Below are 13216 nucleotides of genomic sequence, written 5' to 3' on the forward strand. Positions count from 1 at the left end.
AACTCTTTCTGTATTTGTTTGGAGCTATTGTTTTCCTCCATCCTTTCAAGCAGGACCAAGGGACATGATTCCCCATATTAATATGGCAAAGTATAAATTTGTTTTTAAAAAAGTAGAAAATATTTGCAATGGTCAACACTGTGTAAATGGGTATTTTAGATATTTTGGAGATTAAAAGGAAGGCAGAGAATATTCTTGAGTTTCCTCTCTATTCAATGTATTTTTTATTGCATTAATTCTACTCTATTTCAAGCATTGTGAAAGAGCTGGGGACTGCAAAAATAAATAAGACATAGTCCCTGGCATAAACAAGTTTGGAAAATCAGAAGAGTAAAAGTCATGGCAGAATAGTCATGTCATACCATCTAGTTAACTTGCTTTGTGCTAAAAATTTTACATGAATGATCTTCTTTAATCTTCAATATGAGTTTCAGCTGGAATTTTACATAGGGAGGTCACAGAAAGCCAGGTGAGATGATGGTAGCTTGGACCAAATGGTAACAGGAGAAGCAGTGAGAAATGGACACATACCAGATATATCCCAAGGTAAAGCTAACAGTATTTGCTGATGGACTTTTCACTATCTTTCATCTCCCTGTACACTGATGCCCTCCTTTCTTGCTTAACCAGCCTAGATCCCATACTTCATCCTCAGTTCCTGTGGAGGAACCATCTTTGCTCTTGGCTATGGGCAAGACCTCCATTTGAACACTAGATGTCACCTGCGTTGCCCATCCGAGAATGATAGGGCTCTGGTCTCAATTCTCTCCTGGCATCTTGAAGTTTTCTTCTCAGCCCCATCCGCCTACAACCATGCTGTTATTTCTCTCACATGAGATTCCACTCTTTCTCCCTGTTACTGCCCCATTTCCCTGTGCCCATTTACAATAAAATCCACTGAGAGAGGTGTCTACATTAGATGTCTCCAGTTTCCACTTTGATGGTCTCTTGGAAACGCTCTGATCAGTTTCCACCACCACGACTTCATTAGGACTGAGCCGGTACACATACATACATAGTAGGTACTCGGTAAATATGACTTGAAGAATTTAATATATGGTCCCCAGAAAACCACTATGAGGTGCCTATTAAGATACTCATTGTATAGGTGCTCAGGTCAAGGCCTCAGAGACCTTGACAGTGTTTTTCATGCACAGATTAATTCTCACTTCTCCAGTAGCGTTTAACAAAGTGAACATGTTCCCTCTTTGAAATAGAGTCTTGACCTTCCGAACACCATGTTCTCACAGTGTACCATCTGTCTCATTGACCACTCTCTCCACTTCTTTTTCTGGTTGCTCATTTCTCCTCAGAACACTTACTTCCTCAGACCTGTCTGCCCTCTGTCTCCCTCATTTCGTTGGTGGTCTCCCCCAGCATTGTTAAATAATACCTAGAGGCTGACACCTCCCAAATCGGTGCCTCAGGCCCAGATCTTCCGTTAGCTTTTCAATCCCAGATACTCACCTTCCTGCTCAACATTTCAGTTCGATATTTAATAGGAATGTCCAGAGACCTATTCCCAATCTTTCCCCCAATGCTATTCCTCCCACTTTTCCCCTGTCTCAGTGAGGTACACCTTCATCTTTTCAGTTGCTCAGGCCCACAGATTTAGTGTAATTCTCAATTCCTCTTTTTCTCACACCCTGGTCAAAAGTCCGTCAGCAAATACTGTTAGCTTTACCTTGGGATATATCTGGTATGTGTCCATTTCTCACTGCTTCTCCTGTTACCATTTGGTCCAAGCTACCATCATCTCACCTGGCTTTCTGTGACCTTCCTATGTAAAATTCCAGCCGAAACTCAAGACACTGGAATGACTTTCACCTTCCCAACCTAGGTTTATTTATCCTCAGTTCACTTCCTACCACTTTAAACAATACATATTGTAATTCTTAACCATTGACGTGTTCCTTTACTAAAATGTAAATTTCAAGAGGGCATGGATTTTGTCTACTTTATTCAAATGTTTGTATTCCTAATGTCTAGGTGCCTATCCTATATAATCAATCAATCAATCAATCAATCATTCAGTCAACCAGTCAATAAGAACCAAGATCCCTCTGTTTCCAAATCCACATCCTTAAACAACACACCATTCTTAGTCCCTAGTTTTCCCTCTAAACCCAGTTATCAATTGTTTTTTAATTCTTTAAGTTAACACAAGGCTCTTGATGTTCTTATACATTTTGATGGTAGCTCCTTTCAAAGGCATGGCTCTCTAATCAGTGCTCAGGCACCAAATCTATTCTACTGAGTCATTCTTTGCCCCATGTATTGCCTTAGAGTCTTGTGACTGTATCATATTAACAAAGGGATTTCCTCACCAGCTTGAATTCACCTGCTGTGAAATCTGGAATCAGGAGACTCTAAGAAGCCTTAGGAGAAGGAAAAATAGGTATTCTTAAATCTAGATTCTAACCACATGTACTTTAGCTGTAGAAACATTTTTATTCCTTTTATTTACTCTTTCTTAAGACACAATTTAAAAATCACATAGTTACCTAATAATTATTGAGCAATTTCTATGGGCAGAGTCCTGTTTCACACACTGAGGATAAATAAAACCAACACATTCCCTGCCCTCGAGAAGCTTACATTCTAAATGATGGGGAGAAGAATACTCAATGATAAATTAATATAGATAAATGAATATACATATGGTGAAAAGTACCATGAAGATAAAGCAGGTATGAAAGGGCACCAATAAATGCCTTATTTTAGAGTAAGGGTGTAATGTAAAGTGCATGAGATCTGGGACATTATTATTATTATTATTATTATTATTATTATTATTCACCTCTATAATACTAGCCCCTGGAAAAGTATTAGTGTGTAATAAGCTCAAGATAAACATCATGTGAATATTGTGAAAATGAATGGATGAATGAATGATGGAAGAGACCCAGGGAGGAGGTTACTGCATTAGTCCAAGGGATACATGATGGTACCTAGGCACAGAAAGAAGCTTTGCAGATTAAGAGATCATAATATTTTCAGATGACATGAAGAATACAACTGATTAACTAGTTTGATGTCCTTTATTCAATGGAAAACAATCCATAGATTGGGGGAGTACAGTGCCTCACAAGCAGTGAAACACACTTCCTGAAGGATTTCGGGCAAGAGTGAGTTTTACAGGGAGTTAGAAGAAGCAACTTGGAAACAGGGCATGGTTGACTAGGGATTTCCTTATAATACTAGCAGGTCCTATTTTCTAGGGTAAAATAAGCTAGCTAGACAGGTTGGAGAATTGGGATGGATGTTTGTTAGGTTTCCTTGACTGGTGTTTCTTCCTGTAAGTGGAAGCTGACTTAGGTTTAGGTTTGTGACATGGTCCTGACCACTGGAGCAGCCTCCATTTTGTGGGTCTCAATATATGAATTAACTTTATCATTCTGCATATAGTTAAGAGACAGAACAAATAGCATTTCCTGGAAGACTGGATATGGAGTGCAAATTGGGTGGATTGAAGGAGATGAGTCAAGGACGATGCCACGCCTTTGGTCTGAGTAACTAGAATAAAGTAGCTTTGATTGAGGTGTGGAAGTCTACCAATATGATAGGTTTGGTGGCCAAAATTAAGTTTCTTTGGGGCCATAAATTGTCTCCCTGTGTCTCCTTTTCTTTTTCTCATAGTTTCCTGAGATACCTAAAGCCAAGCACTGCTGTGTGTCCAAGGAAAACCATTCAGAGTCATTCTTCTGTGGAAAACATCCATGCTGGTTCCACTCCTCGTTCTCTTGGCCAGACACAGAGGCATCCTGTGTCGATGACTGCCTTTCTTATTCAAAGACAGGCCCGGCCAAGGAAGGCTTTTTCCTTCAAACTCATCCTGGACACTTTCTTTTGATTTAAGAAAGAAAAAGACGATTGAGGGGACACCAGAGGGGGAAAATAGTGTTTGTTGTACATTTCTGATTGTAGCAACAGCTTGAACCGATTAGCTGGTTATTATGCATTCCTGTGCCTGGCTTGTCACTCTGGAGAAACACATCACAAGTCCATTCTCCATGGCCTCTAGCATGCAAACCTGACCTCAAAGAGTTTAACCCCAAGTCTTCTAATTTGAAACAACACACACACACACACGAACACACACACACACACACACACACACACAATCAAGTGATCAAAAATATGGCATAAATCTTTTTAGTACAGAGTGTTCTGGATTATAATGACAGGAACATGGGAGATAAATAGGATGCAAGGAAGGGAAAGAAACTCATAATATTAAAAAAGAAAAAAAGGCAGTGGTATTTCCTTAGGATTGTAAATATCCCCTACATATTTTTGCTTTTCTGAAGAACTTGCAAGAACCCTTCCAGCAAGTTTACAACACATCTTTGGGAAAGATACAGAGAGAGCTGTGCAGGGTTTCATAGTATGTAGTTAATTCTCTTTTTACCCTGTTCTAAATATAATCCTGCTCATTTGCATGCCAATCCCCAGAATGCTTTGTAATTTCACAACTCTTGGCTAGTGGTCTCAGCATAAGAACAAAGCAAAATGTTTTGGGCGTGACTTTGGCCTTAAACCCTGCTTGGGCTTTGCAAAAGAGTACGGTGACGTGACTTTGCCTGGCATTCATCCTTCTAGCCAGAGTATCACAGAAATAAAGTGGGAACGGCTGTGGACTTTTCCTGGGAAGACTGCATTCAGTCCAGTTATCCATGAATAACCAGAAGCTTGGGTTAATTCACTTGAGAGGAGGGTGTGTTTCAGGAGGCTTGGTCTCCCCTTCCTTTATGTGACCAGGCTGGTTCATTTTAGGTTTATGGAAAGCTCAAGCTGGAGTATTCTGTATCCTCTTCCGGTGGATGCTTTATATAGTTCCTCTATTTCAGAGAAAGCCTTCAATTTAATGAAACGCTGTCCAGAAGTGTGGTCAGTGGCCTGCCTTATAGAAATGTGAATTTCAGATCCTTAACAGACCTAGTTGTGCATAGTGACATCTGCAGAATATTTAGTAGGCCATTAGCAATGACAGCTGAGGAGTGGGGATGGTATGAGACTGGTCTTGAAAGGGTTTTATACAATTCTCACATAGCAAGCCATTTTTGTTATTTAAATGGTGTTTGGAATCATTTTTAAGGAGAGCCTAGGGACCGCCAGTTAACCCCCACCATAAAGGCCCCTCCAAAAATGTCTCCCTTGGCCATTTAATTTTAGTGAGTAGGCGAAGGACCATATATTCCCGCGTCAAAAGGCCATGTTTTTGTTTGCAATAACAATCAGCCCTGCCAAAAGTAAACCAGGGATTTTGAGCAACGCACATGGTTCACTACCCAGGGGAGGCAACAGTAGTGAGCACACATCCATGGCTGCGCACCAGTAATGTGCCAGGGCCCTCCACGTACAGGTGTTTTCTGCTCTGCTCTTCACCCACAGAGCAACTGTAATGCTCTTTCATCCGTTCTGAGAGCCAGGCAGCGGATCCTGTAAAACATACTGTTTTGAGAATATTTTTAAAACACAGAGAACTGTTGATGGTAACTGACACGATAGCCCCTCGCAGCCCTGCGAGAGTGAGTGGTTGCTTTACATTTTCCGATAGGTATTGCCAGGGTCTCCGGAGAGCAGCGGGCCTGCCGGGCTGCACAAAGTGTGAGAAGGTCTCGGCTTTCTCGGGGTTTGCGCCGCGGGTTTACACCCGCAGCTACCGGCAGAGGCGGCCCTTCGCTGTAACAAAGACCGCGCCGCCGCCTGTAGCCCGCGCGAAGGCGGAGGAGAGCGGGCTCTGCAGGAGGGTAGTCGGGAGCCGTCCCCTATCCAAAATGAGGATCGGGATGGTGGGAAAGCAGACCCGGGGCTGGCCGAGGGCGTTGGCGCTTCCCGGGGCTCGACCCCAGAGGCCAGGGTTGGGCGGCCGGGCGAGGGGGCGGGGGCGGGAGGCGACGCTCGCGCTCTTCTTCCTCCACCCGGGACTGCAGCATCCCCGCCCCGAAAAGTCCCTCGCGCCCCCTGGTGGCTGTGAGCGGACTGGCTCCGCCGCACTCGTAAGGCACAAAAAAAGCAAGAAAAAGAAAAAGTGGGTGAGGCAGATGCAAAGAGGGAAATCAATAGGGATAAGAGAGAAGAGGGAGGAGTCGCGGAGCAGCCATTCCTGTCTCACGGGGTCCCAGCTGGCACGGCAAAAGAAAAAAAAAAAAAAAAAAAAAAAGCCCGGGCGTGAACGCGAGTGGAGGAGGGTGTGTGTGGCGGGGGGGTCGGGGGTGAAAGGGGGACCGGGGAGATTTACTATTGTCTCTGGCAGCCGCCGCGGGAGCCTGGGAGGGGGGCGGAGGCGAGAGGAGGCGGCGGCCGCGGCCAGCGCACCATTCGCTCCACCTGATCTCCGGCGCTGCGCGCTGAGGACTGCGCTGGCGAACGGGAGCAGGAGAAGGAGGGAGGGAGGCAGCTGCTGCAGCCACCGCCGCCACCATGTCCTACCAAGGCAAGAAGAACATCCCGCGGATCACGGTGAGTGGGGCTTCGGGCGCCGCCGCCTGCGTCTCTCGCTCGTTGCTCGCTGAGCTGCGGGCGGGGCGCCTTGGATCCCGCCGGCTTCCCCGGTCCGGTCCCCCGGGAGGGACTGGGACCCGGGGTCCCGGGGGTGGAGAGCGGTGGTCAGCCCAGCCGGCGCGCCGGGCGCCACCCAGACGGAGCGACCCTGCCGTTTGGGGAAAACAAAACAAAGAGGAAACCCAGAGTGGCGCCGAGAACTTTGGATTATGTATCCTCTTTTCCCACCAGCCGGTAGTTTCCAAATAACGCCTGGCTCACGGCCCTCCCTGGACCCTCGCGCCGCCTGGGGTGTCAGTATGCGCTTCCCCGGGCAGGGTGTGCTTTTTGTTTTAGGTGCCTTTTGACGAGGTGGGCTATGGAGAGGTGACACCTTTCCCCAGGGGTGCCTGGTAGCACGACCGCGCCCCTCTCCCAGCTCCAGCCCGCGGCTCTGCCTACCGCGCCGCCAGGGTGGCGGGGTGTCTGGATCTTCTGTCTTCACCCTGTCCCCTTCTTGCCTGCATTCACCCTTATTCATATTTCGGTACGTCGTATTCGGGTCTGAACTAACGTGGCTGTGGCGGGAAGGAACAACTTTTTTTTTTTTCTCTCGATGCATTTTATATTTTTCGTGTCACCCCCCCCCCACCTTATCCCAAGAATAGGCTGAGTTTTAAGGTCAGATTTTAGTTGGGGGTCGCAGACACACGCTGGGTGCATTCCGTGCCCAACTGCCATTGTGTGCAAGATCGAGCCACCCGAGGCGAGCGGGTGTCAAATGCCCTGGGCGGGGTGGAGAGGGGACGTGCCGTTAGCAGGTAGAGAAGCCCCATCTTCTCCAGAGCCAGCTCTCAGCGGCAAAAATACCGCGCCCAGGCTCGGGATTTCTTTGCGCTGCGCTGAAATGAGGCTTACCACAGGCTGGGGTGGGCATTACTGGGAAGAAAAAAAAAGGGTAGGGGGCAAAACGACAATGACAAAAAACACTGACATTTGTTAGTTTAGCATGCAGCTGTGTGGTTGTGCTTTGTCTTTAGTGAATGGTGTGTGTGTGTGTGTGTGTGTGTGTGTGTGTGTGTGTAAGTGGGGGAATGGGTCGCTACTCCATCTTTGCAAGGCGAACAAAGGAAGTGATCCACTTGCCCCTGGGAGACTCTGCAGCTGCCCTAGGGTAGAGCTGTACCTGCTACGATAGTTCATTTGCCAGGGAGCCACCAGGTTTTGCTGCGGGCATGCGTCTGTTTGCACTTGTTCTGCTATGTTTGGAACGCCCTATGTGTGTGAGATTGCCAATGGTGGACCTTAGCTCTGTAGGCAGGAGGTCGCTGTTCTCCCCTCTAGTGCACTTTATTCTCAAGTGGTTTATTTCTGTTGAAACATTCTTTTTCATGCACCTGAGCTTCACCCCACACAAGTGCACCCCACCTCCAGCTGCTGTCCAGCTGGTATTAGGGAACAAACACTGCTTAGGAGAAAGAGTGGGGATGGGTGGGGGTCCTTTTTCCAGGTAAAGGTGTGGGGTGTAAGCACATCCTCCTTTATCACTTTGTGATACTGACTTCAGGTGTTTTTGAAACATTGTGGATCTTAGCGTTGGCCTTGCATTATTGAAACATTGTGGATCTTTTACAATGCACTGGATTTTCTCAGTGCCAGTTGTCTTTGCAGAGAGCTGTGGAAGGTATCATTAAAAAAAAAAAAAAGACTGGGACAAAAGCTGAATTTTTATATTGTTTCCCTAACTGAGGAGGGATGAAGCCCAGCTCTCATGCTCTTACATGTGTATGAGCGCTGTATGCCACTTGCCTTACAGCCAGTGTACCTTTGCCAGTTCTCCTGTGTGGGGTAAGCAGAGAAAAGGTTATTTGTTTTCTTTCTGGTGGGAAGACTGCAACGTTCTTCTTATGGACTCAGCCTGTGATATGGCATTGAGGGCCACGCCCATTCTTGTAGGTATCACTTAGGCTACCTTTCAAGAATGATAGAGAAATATAGTCCTGATAACTTGCTTTCCAAGCCCCCATAACGTGACTATGCCCTAATCCCAGGGCCCGGTTTGCAAGGGGTTCCCTTTTGTTCCTGTCTGGATGCTCTTCCCTGGGGTGCATCCTTCATTTTCAGTGCAGCTTCCATTCTTTCTTTCTGTGCATGGGGCGTGGTGCTGCATAGCCACCTCTCCCTTGAAGCTAGGGCTGGGTGTCTCCAGCATTTGTGACAGGAATGGACAGTGGTTGTGAATTTCTTCAAACCAGACTACCTCGTATTCACATTGTTGGCAAGGGTGTGGGGCCAGTGGGGGTTGGCAGGGAGAGGAGGAGAGGAGCATGGCAGGAGGGGGGTATTGGTCTTGGGGGCAAGGAATCCATTTGTAGATTTTCCTCAGGCTTTGTGTTTGTATTTCTGTGAACAAGGGTCCTATTAAATTCAAATGTTTTTGTATGTTTGCATGTCTTTTGATGATTATAGTTTTCTAAATACTAAAAAGGTTGAGATACCCTTCCTAGATATAATAAAAACATGAAAATATGGACACAGACATACATACACATAAAATGTCACTGAAGACCTAAATGCAACATATATCCCCTGCTGTCATTCTAGCATATTTTTTTTTTTAATGGTAAGATTATGGAATTTGAATTAAGTTTTCTAGCCTCTCTGTATTCCTTTCCCTGAAGGCTGCCCCACCCAGTAGCTAAAATGTCACTAGAATCTGAGGACTGATGGGGGCAGTCTTTCTTGCCGGATACCTTTTGCCTCTCCAGACACCACCCTCTGCCACAATTTGGGGGCCCCTGTAAGGCTTTGTTTGTATTGTTTTTCCTGCCACCTATTTTTGCTGCCTTCCTGAGATCAAAGCCTTCTTACTACCCTGTGTTTATTACTTTCTTGGAAAGAGGAATTTCTCTTTGCTGGTAGAATTGCCTGGGGCTTTCTCCGTGAGTGTCTCTGGCCTCACATCTCATTGTTCCTACTCAGGTTATCTATGTACATGACCTGTATGGTCTACCTCCACACTAGCCCTTGCTTCTGAATGTCAGGCTGGCAGTTTAGGGTGGTTCCGCAGATCAGAGCAGGGACCTTGTGCTGCTGTTCACCTGTCTCCACTATCTGGCATGGTGCCTAGCACATAGACGTCTCATGGTCATCAGTTAAATCAATAAGTAAATTAAAAATTATAACTAATAAGAATAGCTCACACCTCTTGAGTGTTTTTTGCCATTTATTGTGTTATTTGCCTTATATGCATTGTCTCATTTGATCCTTGACTCAACACTGTCTGAAAGGTACTATAGTTATCCTCATTTTATAGATCAAAAACCTGTGGAAGATCAAATGCCTTTGCCCAGGATCAGTGATAGAAGAAGTGTTGGAGGCAGGACTCAAACATACACACCTGATTGGAATCAAAGTGCATGCCCCTCACCACTGCATTCATTTTGGGGTTTCTGCTTCTACCATTACTATTACTTGGTGTTACCAGGGCAAGTGGTAAAGAGGAAAGACTCACATTCTCTAATTAGCCCTGGGAGGATCCAGAAAGCATATTTTTCCTGCTACTCTCAACAGATCCCATAACATGGTCTCTCTTACTTTTCATATTAAATAAGTATGAATAACATTTAGGGGGATGATAGCTAGCATATGAGCTCTGCAGGTAGGAAGTTAGGATAGTTACAGTCATTGTTTTCCTCTGCTGTGAGCTACCACTTGTAGCGGACCCCAGGAGAGGTCAGGATCTCACAGTTAGGTTCCAGTGTTTTCTATGTCTTTTCTTGTCAGCGTCTCTACAAAAACCCACTTTGAGGAAATTGGGGCACAGAGAGGTGAAGTTAGTTATCCGGAGTTATCCAGCAAGAAGTTTTGGGCAAAGCTGGAAATAAACACAGGTCTTGTCTGGCTTCATAGTCTCAGCAGCCCAGGTACAGCTGCCACCTCCCAGAGGCACATGCAGCAGAAATTTGGAAGGTGTGGATAAAGAGTTCCAGAATTCTCTCTAGGAGACATATCACAGAGAAGTGGCTCTTTGCAAATACTAAGTGGATTTCTGTAAATATTATCTTGCAGAGAATGCCTTTCTGCCGCATTGGAGGTAGATGTGATGTGTTTGGTGTGTGTTTGGGAATTCCCAGAATACATGTCCTTGGATGGGAACACGACATTGAGAGTTGTTTCCAGGGTGCTGTGGTGTGATGAGAGGTGTGATGGTGAGCGTCGCGGGCGCCGTGGGAAGTCTGTATTCCAGGCGAAGGGGAGGGGTCCTACGAAGAGCAGCGGCTAAGAGCTGGGGGGCCTAGACCCATCCAAGAACCTGGAGGACACCTAGGTCCAGTCCCACCCCTGCATCTCTGCTTCCTCTCGCTTCACTTTGAACTGGGAGCAAATATTTAGGACATGGAGAACCAGCGTATAGGAGACCAAAAGAAGAGCTGTCACCCACACTTGGCTCTACCCATGTAAAGCATCTTGGAAGGGAAACTCCAGAGTAGAAGACTGAGGGAAACTATCAAAGGCTTAGGAATGGAAAGCATCTTAGATATCCGATCATGGACATCTCAGCTCAGGGCCTGCCTGCGCTGTTCACTTGTTGCTTTGTATTTTAAGCAGCTCGTTGGTGATTCTCAGCCAGGTTTTTCCTCTTTCTGAAACGCTAGCCAAGTGCCTCAGGTATGTCAAGAGCTCTGCCTGTTACTAGCTGTCATGGGGCAGCGGGTGGGGGGCATTTGGGGGAATTCTGGAGGGATAGATTTCCTCAGGGGATTCTTGTCTATATGGTAGAACTGTCAGCTTATGAATGAAAATCTTCCCGCTTATCTCACTGGGCTGTTGAAAGGCCCAGAGGAGGAGAGTGACCCTGAAAGTGGTCTGTGAGCCCCAGTGTCTTCAAAAGAGTAAACACTGACTTATTTATAAAATCTCAATTACTTTGCAGTGTGGAAATTAAGGAAGGGGAAGACTTGATAAAAGTCTGGGGTAGAAAGAGGCTACTTAGGAAACTATTTTTTGAATACAAGTTTTCAAAACCAAAAATTAATACAATGTCGTATAAAAACTGTTATTTTTCTCTTGCTTTAGTTATGTTACAAAATTAAGCTTTTCATTCATTTCTGACAGTCTAATAGAGGCCATTGGATTGCCTTTGGACTTTGAGACAGAGACTCTCCCCTAACCTAAATAAAGGGCATTTTTTAATTAGTTGAACTGCAGTGTTTTTCAGTCCTTTGTAGCCTAAAGTGACACAGGTTATGAATTCCCTTTCTAGAAGTTTTTTCACAACTCCCTGTTTAGTAGCTTTTTCTCTGCCTTTTCTCCACAGTTGGAAAAAAAAATAGAATTGAACTTGAAAAACAACAACAACAAAAACCCTTCATGTCCTAATAACCCTACTTTCTTCACCTGTTGACATACTTCATAGAACTTACTTTTGCTTATCACATTTGAAAAGTTATAGAATGTTTATAACAGGAGGAATGTCTCCCTAGGATATAAAACTACTTCTCTTTGATTGCATTTGTGCTTCAATTCTAAGGGGACTGGAAATTTGAGTATGTCATTGCCTCCCATGATGAATGTTAATAGGAAGCCTGACTGGCTCTCCAGTGTTCCTCCTTTCTCAAATCAGTGTTCCGTTTTAGCTTTTCTCCCATTTTCCATAGGCCATTCAGAAACAAATGAGAAAGACTCTGGACAAACCAGAGAAATAGGCTATTTTCTATTTTCAGACTCTTCTGTTGTGAAATCCCTCTTTCAGTAAACTCAATATATGTCTATTTCAGTGTACGAAATAGACAAAAAAAAAAAACTGTGGTGGAATAGGAGGAGCCACTCCTTTTGGCCTCTTCCTTTGGCCCTCATCTTGCCGTGGAGTCTACTTAACAGAAACAACTTCTCTTGAGGAACTTTCTTCTGTTAATTAGATTGTAGGGAAGTCAGTGGTTAGGAAGATGGGCCTGAGCATAGTGGAGCTTTTAATAACTACCATTTACTGAGCGTCTTAGCACAGACTACATGGATTACCTCCTTTGATGCACAACAGCTCCTCTAGCTGCAATGATTCACCATCATTTTGCGCTCTGGAGAGAGACTCCAAGAGTTTAAGTACCTTCCTTGACTAACGTCACACAGTCGGAAAAGCAGGATTCTGGGATTGATCCCTCCGGGCGTGAGTTGGTTTCTTAGGCAGGAAAGCAGTCACTCCGTGTCCACAGGTGGTTTTCCCCACCCCCATCACCTCCAGCTGTCCACACCTGTTAGCTCACAAATGCTGGTCCCTGTTCACAGGGTGGAATGAGTGGGGAAGATCTGGCCAAACCTATCACATCACCACCTGAACAACAACTGAGTGAGTGCAATGTCCTTCTAACAGTGGCTCCCGCATTGCTTTGCCAGCTGTCTGAGTTAGCTCCTGGCTTTTGCCCAGATGCATGTAGGAGTGAAGGGTGGAAAAGCAGATGCTATTTTCCTGTCCTGCATAAGTGCAGATCTGGGCCCAAGGCCCCTTCTCACTCTGTCCCTGTCCGCTTCCCAGACACAGAAGGAGCCAAGCTCTCTGTTCCCATTGTGCCAGAGAAATATAGGGCATGCCCAGCACTCTAAGCCAGATGGGGGAGCTCCACTCTAGAGTGGTCCAGGAACCTATTTGGGACATCTGGAATTCAAGGACACATTTCTCATAGCTTAATTAATCTCTTTTTTCCTGGGAAGCACTGGGCAATGAGATATGCAG

General features: G+C 45.5%; 1 protein-coding gene across 3 annotated transcripts in view; it reads left to right on the top strand.

Moving 5' to 3' along the window:
* The window catches only part of DPYSL3 (dihydropyrimidinase like 3), a 111042-nt gene that overhangs the window by 45463 nt on the left and 52363 nt on the right, over positions 1-13216 (top strand). Inside the window, exon 1 of one of the 3 annotated variants that reach the window (XM_040453484.1) lies at positions 6033-6465. The exons of 1 other annotated variant lie outside the window; for it this stretch is intronic. In XM_040453484.1, the coding sequence (XP_040309418.1) occupies positions 6048-6465 (418 nt within the window). In that variant the 5' untranslated portion in view covers positions 6033-6047. Of the gene's footprint in view, positions 1-6032; positions 6466-13216 lie in introns of those variants that run through there. One more of the 3 variants, XM_040453499.1, reaches the window with a different exon arrangement.

This window comes from Herpailurus yagouaroundi, unplaced genomic scaffold (genome assembly GCF_014898765.1).
Source record: "Herpailurus yagouaroundi ecotype Mexico unplaced genomic scaffold, PumYag 29, whole genome shotgun sequence".
Taxonomy (NCBI): Eukaryota; Metazoa; Chordata; class Mammalia; order Carnivora; family Felidae; genus Herpailurus; species Herpailurus yagouaroundi.